This window comes from Musa acuminata, chromosome BXJ2-10, assembly GCF_036884655.1.
Source record: "Musa acuminata AAA Group cultivar baxijiao chromosome BXJ2-10, Cavendish_Baxijiao_AAA, whole genome shotgun sequence".
NCBI lineage: Eukaryota > Viridiplantae > Streptophyta > Magnoliopsida > Zingiberales > Musaceae > Musa > Musa acuminata.
Genome location: NC_088347.1, coordinates 13004580 through 13019615, shown reverse-complemented (window position 1 = coordinate 13019615; position 15036 = coordinate 13004580). Strand labels below are relative to the sequence as shown.

The window sequence follows — 15036 nt, the reverse complement described above, 5'->3', positions numbered from 1 at the left end:
AGCGTCGAGGGACCAATGACATGCCGGACAACTTGGTTAATTGCTTAGGATTAATTGTCTCGATCGAAGTTTTATTTCAATTGTGTAGGATTAACTATGATAACAATGAAGACATAAAGCGAAACTAAGTGTCGGAGTCAAGCGTGAAGGATTTGTTGCGAGTTCGAGAGTTCGATGGAAGTCCAAACGTTCGGAGGGAATGCTACCGGAACTAGCCGAGAATGAGTTGGGAGCTTGCCGAAGGGTTTTTCGGAAGCTCGCCGGAAGGTTCATTGGAAGTTCGCGGAGCTCGCCGAGAAAGATCGGAGCTTGCTGAAGAAGCTCGTTGGAACTCACTAAGATCAAATCGTGAAGTCTAGGAGCTTGCCGGGAGTCCGCAGAATGGTTTCCGAGAGTTCATCGGAAGACCGCCGGAAGTTTGCCGGAAGCTCGCCAGAAAAAGTCTTGACTTGCGGACTTTGTAATAGCTTAGAAAATGTCTTTAAATTCATAGTTAGCACATTAATTAGGGTTAGGATTAGGTGTTAATCCTATAACCCAAGTAGGGGCCAATTAGGCAAAAGTTCGGACTGGTTTGGACCAAGTTTGGAACCAAACCAAGTGAGCTGAAATAGTGAAAGAGGTGGCACCGCCAGGGTTGGAGGTGGCACCGCCTGGGCTCAGTCTCCGAGCGAGACTGGGCGGTGCAACCTCCCCTGACAGAGGTAGCACCGCCTGAGCTCGGTCTTCGAGCTCTGGCAGGAGAGGTGCAACCGCCTCAGTCAGGAGGTGGCACCGCCTGGGGCTCAGTCTCCGAGCCAGACTCAAGCGGTGCAACCGCCCCTGACAGAGAGGTGCAACCGCCTGGGCTCAGTCTCCGAGCTCTGCCAGGCGGTGCAACCTCTCCAGTCAGGAGGTGCAACCGCCTGATCCCGGAATTCCGGGATTTGATCGTTTTGAGCTCCAAATTTGAACTGGGTTGGGGCCTATAAATACCCCACCCATTCAGCACAGAAAGGGCAAGAGACCTACACCGAAATCTTGATCTTCTCTGTGATTCTTGAGCTCAAAATTGTTGAAAAGCCTTTAAGTTCTCCTCCTTCTGTTCTTCAAAGTCTTGAGTTGTAAAGAGAGGAGAGAAAGGTTCTGTAAGGGTTGTCTCCTGATCCCGTCAAAAGGAGTGAAACTGTAAAAGGGCAGTTGGCCTTCGCCTATTGAAGGAAGGCCTCTAGTTGACGTCGGTGACCTCGTCGGTGGAGGAAGCCAAAAGTGGAGTAGGTCAAGACTGACCGAACCACTCTAAATCTCTGGTTTGCTTTTACTTTGAGCACTTTATCATTACTGCAAACCTTCTACATAGCTACTGCCCTCTGCGCTTTTACGGACAAGTCTCTAAGTTCTGATCTTTCCGAATCTGCATTCAGACGTAAATCGGTGTTTTCGTACAATCTTTACACTGCAGTTTACGTTTACGTTCTGATTCCATTTATAACTGCAAACTGTCTTCTCCGCTTTTACGAATGAGTTTCTAAGTTCAGATCTTTCTAAAACTGCGTTTAAACGTAAAACTGTGTTTAGACGAAAAACTGCATTTAGACGCAAAATGCGTTTAGACGTAAAACTGCGTTTAGACGTAAACTGCGCAAACTGTGTTTAGACGCAAACTGCGTTTAGACGTAAACTGAGTTTAGACGTAAAACTACGTTTAGACGTAAACTGCGCAAATTGTGTTTAGACGCAAACTATGTTTAGACGTAAACTGAGTTTAGACGTAAAACTGCGTTTAGACGCAAACTGCGTTTAGACGCAAACTGCGTTTAGATGCAAACTGCGTTTAGACGTAAACTGAGTTTAGATGTAAACTGAGTTTAGACGCAAACTGCGTTCAGACGCAAACTGCGTTAAGACGTAAACTGCGCTTAATCTTAAGTTATCTTAGAATCGGCTTTTACATCGAAATCGTTTTTATTGAACGAACGCAGCTTTCATTTTTAATCGCTGAAAGATTTCCACTGCACTAATTCACCCCCCCCCCTCTTAGTGCTCTCGATCCTAATAATTGGTATCAGAGCCCGGTTTTTCTCATTTCGGATTTACACCCGAGAGAAATGGCTCTTCATGGCTTTCATGAGGGGTTTTCGGTCTTTCGTCCACCATTGTTTAACGGATTGGACTACACTTATTGGAAAACTCGAATGAGAGTTTTCTTGATTTCTACGAATTTGGATTTATGGAATATCATTGAAAACAGTTTTCAACTTCCCTCGAAACCGACGATAGAATGGTCAGATTTGGAGAAGAAGTATTTTTCTTTAAACGCAAAGGCTATGAATGCCTTATTTTACGCTTTGGACAAAAATGAGTTCAATCGGATTTCTACGTGCGAAATAGCTTTTGACATTTGGCGAACACTTGAAATCATGCACGAGGGAACTAGTAGAGTCAAAGACTCGAAAGTTAACTTTTTATTGCATGATTTTGAGATTTTTCGAATGCAACCAAGCGAGACTATAGGCGACATGTACACCCGTTTCACGGATGTCGTCAATAGTTTAAGAGCTCTTGGAAAATGTTTTTCGAATTTTGAACTCGTAAACAAGATTTTGCGTTCTCTTTCTAAGAAGTGGGATTCAAAAGTAACTGCAATACAAGAAGCTAAAAACCTAAACAACTTACCACTTGAAGAACTAATTGGTTCGTTGATAACATATGAAATGGTGCACAATGCACATGATGAACATGTTGAACACTATCACCTTCCAAAGAATAGGAAGGATTTGGAACTCTGGACAAATGAATGCCACTTGAGCGATGACTCAAGTGATGAGGACAATGATGAACAAAACAACCTTCCAAAGAACAGGAAGGATTTGGGACATAGAACATTTGAAGACCACTCGAGCATAAGCTCAAGTGATGGTGAACTTAAACTACAAATGAAATAAAAATTAAAAAGCAAAAAGAATGGTACTACTTGCTTTAAACGCAAGAAGAAGAACAAAAATTGGGATGAATCGAGCTCCTCCGAAGACGAAGAAAAAATCAACAAAAGTGAGGCGGCAAACTACGCCTTAACAGCCTACGACGTTGAGGTAATTAAAATGCCTTTGGTTTATTTTGAAATTACTTGACGCTTTCATGATGTAGTTTTCTTTTTAGTTTAGAATCAATTTTCTTGAAAATTACATGTTTAAAAAGAAAAATACAAAAATTATGATCATGCTAGTAATTTCGAAAATGATAATATTACATATTTTATGATAAACAAACAAAATTATTTTGATTGAAAATATGAAATCAGAGTTAAGAAGTAATAATGTGTTTCATGGTGATGTCCATTGTTATTTATCGATTTTGAGTATATTAAATCATGTTTAATTTGAAGTTATGATTAATAAGTTTTATCAAAATCATGATCATGATTTGTTAAATTGAAATAATAGGAATGATGATTTGGAATCATATAATAATGAGTTTATATGTTTTAAAAATATATGATGATAATGATGCATGCAATGATGAAATATTCATGATAAAATAATTGTTTCGACATTCAAGACTTGAATTTTCATCGATGCTATTTACCTTTGTCATAATTTAGAAATTAAATTAAAGGGTCTTCCCTTCTTTTTGACAATGACAAAGGGGGAGCAAAACATGTTTGAAAGCTAATTTGCTAGCTCTTATAATTCAAAAAAGGGAGAAAGAAAATAATTACACTTCTCAGGAATTGCTATCTTGAACATCACAAAGAAGTGCTATCTTACAAATCTCAAGATGCACAAATACAAACATGCAAAATTTATAATTTTGCACATCATTAAAATTTATGATGCTCATGCATGTTCTAAAATGTTATAAGATTCACTAGCTTGCATGATGTAGAACTTGCTATATTGAACATCACCAAGAAATGATATCTTGTAGAAGCAAAAAGTTAACTTGCACATGTAACAAAACTTATATTTCAAGAAGCAAGAGTTGCTTTCTTGAACATATCAAAATTACTAGCTTGCGTGTCTTAAAATTGTAAACTTGCCATCGTACTACCATGATGATGAGTATGTCTTATCTTTATGATTGTATTTGAAAAACTATGGCAAAAATACGTCCTAATGATTGAACGTGTTAAAATTATTTTTCGAACCTTCTTGATTGAATGATCGAATCACTTGATTGGCATAATGATTTTACACAATTACATGTTGAAAATTATGTGCTTGAATACAAAACTTTCATGATAACAAGCATGCTTTACCTTCATGATTGTAATTGAATATCTATAGCAAAACCTTGTCCGAATGGAAGAAAGAGTCAAATTTCATTTTCGGATTCTCTTGAATCTAACATATCAAGTTCACTCTCTTCCAAACTTAACAAGCATATGTCATATCAAGTTTAGTTCATATCATTGATTTTTGACATATGTAATTAACTAGCAAATACATCTCTCATACACACATCATGTGAAAAATATTTTTTGAGAAATGGATTTGATGAATATGGATGAAAGTGTTTTTACTTGCAAGGATTTATTTCACATACATATCTTGGTCCTTGTAAAAATGAAGCATGATTTAATCTCTCATCGATTCTAACTTCACTCGAAGTAAATGTTGGGAAATCATAGGGGGCGACATCATATGCGCAGCGGAAGAACAAGAAAACAAAAAATCCCCGATTCCCAAAAAGATGTTCATCGTCGTGCGAAGATTGGTGCGCAAAATCCGCAAAAACACAAAACTGCGTATAGAGATTGTGTTACCTAGGGAGATCGTATATCCCTGTTTCCTTGCAGATCCTTAGGAGAGGGTGAAGGAGGTCAAGAGTCCTCCTCTCTAGCGGTGATCCACACAGCAGGGTTGCGACGACGCTCCTCAAAACTCCAGGCCTACTCTGAGGTGGAGAGGGAGAGGAGAATAGGAAGGGCAAGCAAAGACTCTAGCCTATGAGGCTGTGAATCCCTCCTATTTATAGAGATCCCGTGTCAAAACCCTAATGGGTCCTTTCCCTAGTGGGTATTGGATCTGCATCCAATAAGACAAGGGCTCCGTCGGATATCTCATATCCGAACCTCTACTCATCGCAATGCCTACCATATGTGTGTGACCCTCTAGGCCCAATATCGAGCTGGCCGTGAGTCATACCTGTCAGAACTCCTTCTAACTCAGTGAATTATTATCTCTGTAATAATTCACTCGACTCATCGACTACGGAAGTACTAGGCCACTACGTCGTAGTCCCCAGACGATACAGGGGAATCCCCAGACGATGCACCGAAGAATCGGACGAAGCGTCGAGGGACCAATGACATGCCGGACAACTTGGTTAATTGCTTAGGATTAATTGTCTCGATCGAAGTTTTGTTTCAATTGTGCAGGATTAACTATGATAACGATGAAGACATAAAGCGAAACAAAGTGTCGGAGTCAAGCGTGAAGGATTTGTTGCGAGTTCGAGAGTTCGACAAAAGTCCAAAGGTTCATCGGGAATGCTATCGGAACTTGCCGAGAATGAGTTGGGAGCTTGCCGAAGGGTTATTCGGAAGCTCGCCGGAAGGTTCATTGGAAGTTCGCGGAGATCGCCGAGAAAGGTCGGAGCTTGCCGAAGAAGCTCGTTGGAACTCGCTAAGATCAAATCGTGAAGTCTAGGTGCTTGCCGGGAGTCCGCAGAATGGTTTCCGAGAGTTCATCGGAAGACCGCCGGAAGTTTGCCGGAAGCTCGCCAGAAGAAGTCTTGACTTGCGGACATTGTAATAGCTTAGAAAATGTCTTTAAATTCATAGTTAGCACATTAATTAGGGTTAAGATTAGGTGTTAATCCTATAACCCAAGTAGGGGCCAATTAGGCCCAAGTTCGGACTGGTTTGGACCAAGTTTGGAGCCAAACCAAGTGAGCTGAAATAGTGAAAGAGGTGGCACCGCTAGGGTTGGAGGTGGCACCGCCCAGGAGAGGATCTCCTAGCGAAGCTGGGCGGTGCAATCGCCCCAGGCAGGAGGTGGCACCGCCTGGGCTCAGTCTCCGAGCGAGACTGGGCGGTGCAACCTCCCTTGACAGAGGTAGCACCGCCTGAGCTCAATCTTCGAGCTCTGGCAGGAGAGGTGCAACCGCCTCAGTTAGGAGGTGGCACCGCCTAGGGCTCAGTCTCCGAGCCAGACTCAGGCGGTGCAACCGCCCCTGACAGAGAGGTGCAACCGCCTGGGCTCAGTCTCCGAGCTCTGCCAGGCGGTGCAACCTCTCCAGTCAGGAGGTGCAACCGCCTGATCCCGGAATTCCGGGATTTGATCGTTTTGAGCTCCAAATTTGAACTGGGTTGGGGCCTATAAATACCCCACCCATTCAGCATAGAAAGGGCAAGAGACCTACACCGAAATCTTGATCTTCTCTACGATTCTTGAGCTCAAAATTGTTGAAAAGCCTTTAAGTTCTCCTCCTTCTGTTCTTCAAAGTCTTGAGTTGTAAAGAGAGGAGAGAAAGGTTCTGTAAGGGTTGTCTCCTGATCCCGTCAAAAGGAGTGAAACTATAAAAGGGCAGTTGGCCTTCGCCTATTGAAGGAAGGCCTCTAGTTGACGTCGGTGACCTCGTCGGTGGAGGAAGCCAAAAGTGGAGTAGGTCAAGACTGACCGAACCACTCTAAATCTCTGGTTTGCTTTTACTTTAAGCACTTTATCATTACTGCAAACCTTCTACATAGCTACTGCCCTCTGCGCTTTTACGATCAAGTCTCTAAGTTCTGATCTTTCTGAATCTGCATTCAGACATAAATCGGTGTTTTCGTACAATCTTTACACTGTAGTTTACGTTTACGTTCTGATTCCATTTATAACTGCAAACTGTCTTCTGCGCTTTTACGAACGAGTTTCTAAGTTCAGATCTTTCTAAAACTGCGTTTAAACGTAAAACTGTGTTTAGACGTAAAACTGCGTTTAGATGCAAACTGCGTTTAGATGTAAAACTGCGTTTAGATGTAAAACTGCGTTTAGACGTAAAACTGCGTTTAGACGTAAACTGCGCAAACTGTGTTTAGACGCAAACTGCGTTTAGACGTAAACTGAGTTTAGACGTAAAACTGCGTTTAGACGTAAACTGCGCAAATTTTGTTTAGACGCAAACTGCGTTTAGACGTAAACTGTGTTTAGATGTAAAACTACGTTTAGACGCAAACTGCGTTTAGACGTAAACTGCGTTTAGACATAAACTGAGTTTAGACGTAAATTGAGTTTAGACGCAAACTGCGTTCAGACGTAAACTGCGTTAAGACGTAAACTGCGCTTAATCTTAAGTTATCTTAGAATCGGCTTTTACATCGAAATCGTTTTTATTGAACGAACGCAGCTTTCATTTTTAATCGCTGAAAGATTTCCGCTGCACTAATTCACCCCCCCCCCCCTCTCTTAGTGCTCTCGATCCTAACAAAATATATATAGTTTTCTAGTATTAATAATTAGTATCAATTAGTAGGCTATTTCCAAACTTTGAATATATATATATATATATATATATATATATATATATTCCTTATTTAAAAATTGGAATTTAGAGATAAAATATCTATCAAATCCTCCTTTGGCAAGTTCTTAATTAACTCAAAGAAATATCTATTAGACTGATTTCATGGAAAAAATTTGCTAGTTAAGAAAATTAGATAGATTTATGATGATATATTTCTCGACCAGTGTTGACAGCCTTGTTTGATGAAATGCAGCAGTCAAGTCCACAAGAGTTGACTCCTCTCGTTGTCCCATTGCAGCATGATGCATCACCATCTCAAGGACTAGTCCACGCAATGTGCTTCATGTGGATGTGTTGAGTCATTCCACCATTCAATATGTGATGTAATCATGTGGTGGTTTTGTTGAAATATTCTACAGTTTGACTGTTAAGTTGGTCTTCAATTTCTTGAGTTAAAGCCAAGATCTCATTCTACTGTGTCTCACACCAAAGATGATGGTGGAGATGAGGCATGTAGTGTTTTTTTTTTTTACAGTGGTTTAACATTTACTATGTTTTGTGCACTGGTATTTTCAATGAAAATTTTAATTTGATTTATTTCTTTCAAAATCGAGTCCACCTATATTTTTAATTATTATTATTATTATTATTATTATTTTATAAACTCTTAATTGAGTTTGTTTTCCAAAAAATGCATATAATCCACTTCAGAAATGTAATACTTCCAAACGTTCTACTCATCAGAGCATATAATGATAATAAAATAGAGGATAGCTCAACAGATCAACAGGACCTCCAGACTTGATCGATAATACTTCATCCATTTTTTAATAAATATATCCAAAAGAAAGAAATCATCACTATCTAAGTTTATTCCTTTTTATTATATTTTATTTCTCGATAATATTAATAAAGTCATAAAATTTTAATACCATCAATGAACATATACTATATTTGTCATTTGTTTATTGAAATAGACAACCTTAACCACTAGAATCTCCAATGAGAAATTTATTTTTGATTTATTTATTTCGGAATCTAATCTAATTATTCATCTTTTTCCCTTTTTAAAATTCTTATTGGAATGGACAAACCATCTGACATACTTCTGTGACATAACATATATTAAAGAGAAACTAGGTAATTAAAATCACATTAGTCAAAGTCTCCCTCTCTCTCTCTCTTTCTATCTATCTTCTATTTCTCTTTTGCATCAATTATTTTATAAGCAGAACCACATCATGTTTCACCATGTTCTCTTTGTTCTCTATTTAATACATGCACTGTGCTTGCTTCCCGGATCTGAAGTGAGGTGACATCCACCTTCCCACACTCCCTTCCAAGACTTGAAGAAAGACACAACACACATCCCCTAAATGTCGACCTTGTTTGACTCTGATGGCACTCCCACCTCTTGCGCTTCTGTCAACAGTGAAGTGGTAGGTGCTTCACTCATTAAAAACCATTAATAAACTCAGGGAAGAACAACAGAGAGAGAGAGAGAGAGAGAGTCATTGCAGATGGCCATCGTCCAACAAAAAGGAGATCCAGCTGCATGCTGAGGGAGACCAAGGAATGATAGAGTAAAATGCTTGGATTAGTTACGGATACCTTGACATCTAATCCATCTTATAGGAAAGACCCAACATGTTCCCTTCCGCTCATGGATGTTTTATTTCTTGGCCCATCCCCATGCATACTTGCCCTACTGTATTATGCAATGTGGTATAAATTTGTGGGCACAATCCGTGCGTTCTCCAACTTAGACCATCACGAATGTGGTATAAATGTGATGTAAGTAGAGTGGATTCCATTAGTATCACATGCACTCTGAATTAGACTTTGATTAGCATATGACTCACAATTTTCTACCCATCTGTTTCTTACGCATTAGTTTACTTTTCCGAGTTGTTGGTGGGGCCTCTGCGTGGGACCATGACTCTTAAAGAAGGGGATATGCGATTATAATATCGCTGGAGGGAGCCAGAGGCGAGAGATAAAAGAGAGAAGCGAAGGAGCTGATAGTACGGAATCCATGGCTTCTTCCCCACGCTTTGGTTCTCTCCATTCTGTCCTGTCTCCCGTGCCATTCCACTAAAGGTGACGGCTTTGAGGACCCGCCATGGCCAAATGCATGCTCCCTGACGCCGCCGCCGGCTTTTGCCTCTGGCCGACCTTCTCCCCCGCCGCCCTCCGCCGCAGGATCCTCGACGCGATTGCCTGCGGCGCCTCCCGCCACCGCGGCCGACGGAAGGCCTGCGGCGGCGTTGATGTGACCGAGCCGCTTCCCCGCAGACCGAGGCCTGGCCGGGCGGAGCGGCTCATGGAGCTACTGCAGGCGGAGCCCTCCGACTCCGGCTCCGACGAGGCGGACGACGCCGAGGCGCGTAGAAAGGTGGAGGCTTTCGAGGAGATCCAGTGCGTGGTCGGTCGGCTGCAGCTAGACGACCACAATGCTGACGGGGATCGGCGGGAGGAGGCGGCGACGGAGGTGAGGAGGCTCGCGAAGGACGACCCCGAAGCAAGGGAGACGCTCGCGATGCTCGGAGCGATCCCGCCTTTGGTCGGGATGCTTGACTCCAAGGATCCTGATCTCCATGTCGCTGCGCTCTACGCGCTTCTCAACCTAGGGATTGGCAACGAGTTGTAAGCACCTCATTCTTCGATGTGAGATCGAAGCTCGGTTTTTTATGCTGTTTTGCTGGGATTTCTTACCAATGTCTGCGTTTCCAGGAACAAGGCGGCGATCGTGAAGGCCGGCGCCGTCCACAAGATGCTACATTTGATCGAGTTCGGAAGCAACCCATCGATCTCCGAAGCAATCGTCGCCAATTTTCTCGGCCTCGGTGCGTTGGATTCAAACAAGCCCGTCATTGGTGCCTCCGGCGCGATCCCCTTCTTGCTATCCGCCTTTCGAAGCCCTGAGACGAGCCCCACGGCGAGGCAGGACGCTCTACGCGCCCTCTTCAATCTCTCCATCGCCTCCGTCAACCTCCCCCTCCTCGTCGACGCCGGCCTCGTCCCCTCCCTCCTGGCGGCGATCGGCGACATGGCGGTCACTGAACGCTCCCTCGCGGTGATATCCAACCTCGTGGCCTCTGGTGAGGGGCGCCGGGCTGTGAGCCGCTCCGCTGATGCTTTCGCCATCCTTATCGACGTCCTAGGGTGGTGCGACGCAGCCGCGTGCCAGGAGAAGGCAACGTACGTGCTGATGGTGATGGCCCACAAGGGGCACGGCGACCGGGCGGCCATGGTCGAGGCCGGGGTCGTCTCTGCCCTTCTCGAGCTCACGCTGCTAGGCACCCCGCTCGCCCAGAAGCGGGCCTCGCGGCTCTTGGAGATACTAACAGTGGAGAAAGGGAAAAGAGTGTCAGAGGCAGGAGGGAGTTCCGGCGTGTCGGCGGTGTCGGCGCCATTGTGTGGGGCGGCGGCGGAGACGGCTCCTGCTGAAGAGGGGATGAGCGAGGAGAGGAGGGCGGTGAGGGAGCTGGTGCAGCAGAGCCTGCAGAACAACATGCGAAGGATCGTCAGGCGGGCGAATTTGGCTCAGGACTTCGCGCCGTGGGAGCGGCTTAGAGCGCTCACCGCCACCTCTACGTCCAAAAGCTTGCCCTTCTGAGGTGACGAAAAGGTAATGGAATGGAGGATGGAAGGCTTCGATCGCCTCTCTTTCGTCGGTTTCTCACTAAGAAACCTCCCTTTTGTCTTCCCTGGTTTCGCCATCTATTCTGCCCGTGAAGTGCGAGCTATTTCTATCCTCTAAAACACTTCTTTTTTCCTAATCTACGGTGCACTCTTTCTCCTGCACCGATGTCTTCTCTTCTTTTCTCGCCTGGTTTGGGTTCTTATTGTCCACATAATAGTCTTCTAAATAGAATACGTACAAAAGATCGGTCTTTTTCTCTCCATTCCAGATATCGCCTTCTTTTCTTCTCTGACATCAGATGTCTTGGTTCTGGTTCTGACGCAAGAGAGCATCTTTCGAGGCCAAAGTTTTGGAATCTCTCTCTCATTTTCTTCTTGATATGAGAGAAGAAAATTCATGCCTTGGTTTGAGTAATATATGAACATGAATGCCTAGAAGAAATGAAAATTCTTTATCTTTATCTAGAAAATAATGCAGTCTACTCCGTCTATCTATCCCTCTCTATCTTCCACCGGGGAGCTCATTCTGATCTCTAAATAAAGAAATGGAGTAGATAAGACTTCATCTTTTTCTGTGATGGCCCTTGCTAATGGGAAGCATGTGTTGTTGCAGGAGGAAGAGAGAGAGAGAGCAGATCCATGTGTGCTCAGCAAAACTCTACCTTTCTGTCTCTTCCATGATTACAATTTTGTAAAGCTTAAAGGTTCAGCCAGTCACCCTTTCTTTTGTTTGTTTGTGTGTCATTTTAGGAGAAAAATATTTATGTGAATTCTAAGCATGTCTGTGGCTGTCACTTGTCAGAGAATAAAGTCGGAAGTAGAGAGAGTAACGTTCTGAAGGAGTTTTGGGGTAATTATTACTGCCTATTCAATTGGCATCACAAAGTTCACGTTCTAAATAATGTTTGGACCCATCACTGACCATTTGGAACCGCATGGATTGAAGCCATAGAAGCAGAGAATCTTATCAGTGTTGTGAGTGTTCTTAAGGCTGGTCATGGAGTCCTTCCCTTTACTTTCTGCAAAGGTTTGGTGGGAGTTTGTTGTCTTCATATCAAACACATAAATGCCAGATCTAATCTTGCTGAAGGAAGAAAGAGGTCAGCAGAAAGCAGAAGAGCTATTGAAGTTTAAAGCTTGGAAGATCCAATCTTCTTTTCCCCCTCATATTCAAGTATTAATAGGTGCTGTATTTATAGGATAAGAAAGAAGGTCTTGAGGCATTGTTTATGAGGTTTGGTAGCAGCTGTTGTTTTTTATGTTTGATTTACTAATTAAATGCCAAACAAAATTTAGCATTAAACAAAGTAGTAAAACATTTAGCTCTGATCTTGATTCTTTCTTGGGTCTGTTTTCCAGTACTATATTCTTCATATTCTTACTCAAGGAGGCTTTTGTATTTGATGTGGAAAATTTTTACTTGAAAGTGCACAGCTTCCGATTAATTAAGAGAATATAATTATTACTTGGTGAATGAAGTTGAACCATGAACCAGTGTGGAGAGAATGCTTTTAGAGCAGAGTTACTAATCGAGTGCTGCTCAGACAAGTAATCACTCTGCTAAAAGCTTAGAAAAATGTCTGTTAAACTGCAATTTTCTTAAAGTTCCAAGTAACATATGATGAGGTTCTACATCGAATCTTATCGATCCAATGCAAAAGTGCCAAAATGGTCACAAATTGACAAGAGCGTGGTCCAATCTGGTGTTCTGGTTATGCTGTTGTACAGGGGTGACTAGAACACTGACATGCAGTATCTTTACATGCTGGAGAAATCTTGGTGTCTGATTGAGATGCCACCAAAACTGGTTTCCTGGTCCCATTGAGCAAATAGATCCTTTGGCAGGGTTTTGAAACAATTTGGCATCATGAGAAGATTTTAATTTTTTTCCACAACTTGAACAATCAAAGTTTAAAAATCATAAAATCAGTTTCTTTATTTATACCAGTACAGTTGCATATGTTAACCTTTTTCAAATTTCATATTGATTATGAGAATACACTAAGAAGTAGGAATGAGGTAAGATTCGATGGGACTTTGGGTAGGTAGTGTATATGATTTATTTGTTTGGTGCTTCGTAGTCTTATGTCGCGTAGGCTTGTGGCGCTAGGTAATGACTAACTTTAGACCCTTCGTCCTATGATTATTTGAAGCTAGTAAATTTATCTATTTGTAATTATTAATAAAATATTTTATTCAATTATGTTTATATATAAAGTGACGGTGGTGATAGGTAGTTGATGTTCTGTTACTAACATATTTTATTGTGGGCAAGTGCAGAGCATTTATAGTCATCGAGAAGATTAATCATTTATTTATGATAAGAATGATACATGAATGTTAGTGAACAAATGTGTCGTGGCTAATGAGTCAGTACAACCTGATCCACGGGTCAATGTCGGGAGTCTTCTGCTGACTGAGCTGGATTCCGAGATCGATCGGACCCTCACGATGGGGTGCTGATCAGCATTCCTTGGTGTCCTGATCCGGGTGCTATGTATGTCGTGTTGTATATCTCCCTCTGCAAGATGGTTGGCAGCTCGTCTTCGTGAGATGACTATGTTTTCCTATAAAAATAGCCCTCGTCGGGATCACCTGACGAGGCCCCTCCGACGAGCAAATCAGTGGAGTGATCAATTGATTTTTCTCTCTCCTTTTCTTGGATCAGGTCGAGGGTATTTATACCTGCATGCGGGAATTGGTCGGGCCCTGGTCCGGTATGACCGTTGACTCTGGGGGCGGAATAACCTCTCTAACAAGGTGGCGTCTTCGGGGGTGCTTGAGCGGCGTCAAACGGTACTGCCCTAACAGCAGGCGGCACCGCCCCCAGCCCTTGGGGTGGTCAGGTCGCACAGTCACACCATTGGAGCTTGACATGACATGCACCCCGTAGTTTTGAAGGTGTACGGTGTCGCGTCGATCTATAACATTTGTCGATGGTTCACATAAGATCAAAATATGTCCTATCAATGGTCAAGGCAATATCAATAAATTCCAGGATAGTATACTGCTCGGTAACAAACAGCTGGTCTCTAATATTTCCTTGCATCAGCCCAGTCACCTTGGTATTGCCACTTAACAAGGATGAGCTAAAGTGATCTACTGGCAAACGGGGATAGGTTAGCTGCTCTATCTGTTCTCTCTTTCTAAAACTTGACCTTCGTTTGGATTTCATTGAAATGAAGATAAAACAAAGGCAGCAGCTCAATGCCAGGGAGTGTGATGGGTTGGAGAAAGCTAAGTCCATATCTCTGCCAAAAGTGTAGCCTCTACTAATCGACTTGCACCAAATGGGGTATGACTTTTTGTCTGACCTTCGTATCAATTTCGAAAACAAATCGACCTCCAATGAAAAATCAATTTATTATAGTTTCATCATATTAGTGCAGATAATACCTTTTCAATTAACCAAATACGGAGAATCTTTCCTAATAACAAAGCATTAAGATTTCAACACTATAAGAACATCATCTCATGAGGAATATAAAATATTATGTTTAATCTTTCTCTATGTTTGTTGATGAGAATCCGACTTGATTGGAGTCTGATTTGCGTAAGAAATCTTGATGGTGCTTAAGAGTCTTGATCTTTCAAGATGGATTAGTCCATTCTATATAAAGATCAATGGTGTGTTCTGATAGAGTAGTCCTAGAAAATTTACCAAAAGATAATTTTGACAACCCAACAAAGACAATAAAGCAGAAATAATAAAAGCGACAAGAACACAGATTTACATGGTTTGGTCAATAGCCTACATCCACGGACGAAGGATGAGTAAATCACTACTATAAAAGAGGGACTATTACAAATGTCTTAGGAAGATGTTCCTAGGCCATAAAACACCTGAAACTACTAAACAAGAAAAGCTTAAAACAAACAATTAGGTTTTTTATGGTGCACCTGACTTCAAAGCTCAAGCCCTTATTTATAGTTTAAACAAGAGATACTAAACTTGATTTT

General features: G+C 42.2%; 1 protein-coding gene across 2 annotated transcripts; it reads left to right on the top strand.

The window, feature by feature from the left end:
• Positions 1-9355: 9355 nt before the first annotated feature.
• On the top strand, positions 9356-12367 carry LOC103999819 (U-box domain-containing protein 12-like). 2 transcript variants are annotated; one of them, XR_001975899.2, is made up of 4 exons: positions 9356-10077; positions 10165-11062; positions 11690-11780; positions 11879-12366. XR_001975899.2 is itself a non-coding variant. In XM_009421686.3 (3 exons), exons 1-2 carry the CDS (start codon positions 9554-9556, stop codon positions 11048-11050), a joined length of 1410 nt encoding a protein of 469 aa, XP_009419961.2. In that variant the 5' UTR covers positions 9356-9553; the 3' UTR covers positions 11051-11062; positions 11690-12367. The 2 variants fall into 2 exon arrangements, 1 of the variants encoding a protein (XP_009419961.2); XM_009421686.3 differs by having other exon boundaries at positions 11690-12367.
• The last annotated feature ends 2669 nt before the right edge of the window (positions 12368-15036 follow it).

What these genes read in the sequence shown, in the direction of transcription:
- LOC103999819 (XM_009421686.3), top strand. Translation starts at nt 9,554, where the DNA reads ATGGCCAAATGCATGCTCCCTGACGCCGCCGCCGGCTTTTGCCTCTGG. An exon ending in CTAGGGATTGGCAACGAGTT is followed by an intron (nt 10,078 to 10,164) that starts GTAAGCACCTCA and finishes CTGCGTTTCCAG; the next exon opens with GAACAAGGCGGCGATCGTGA.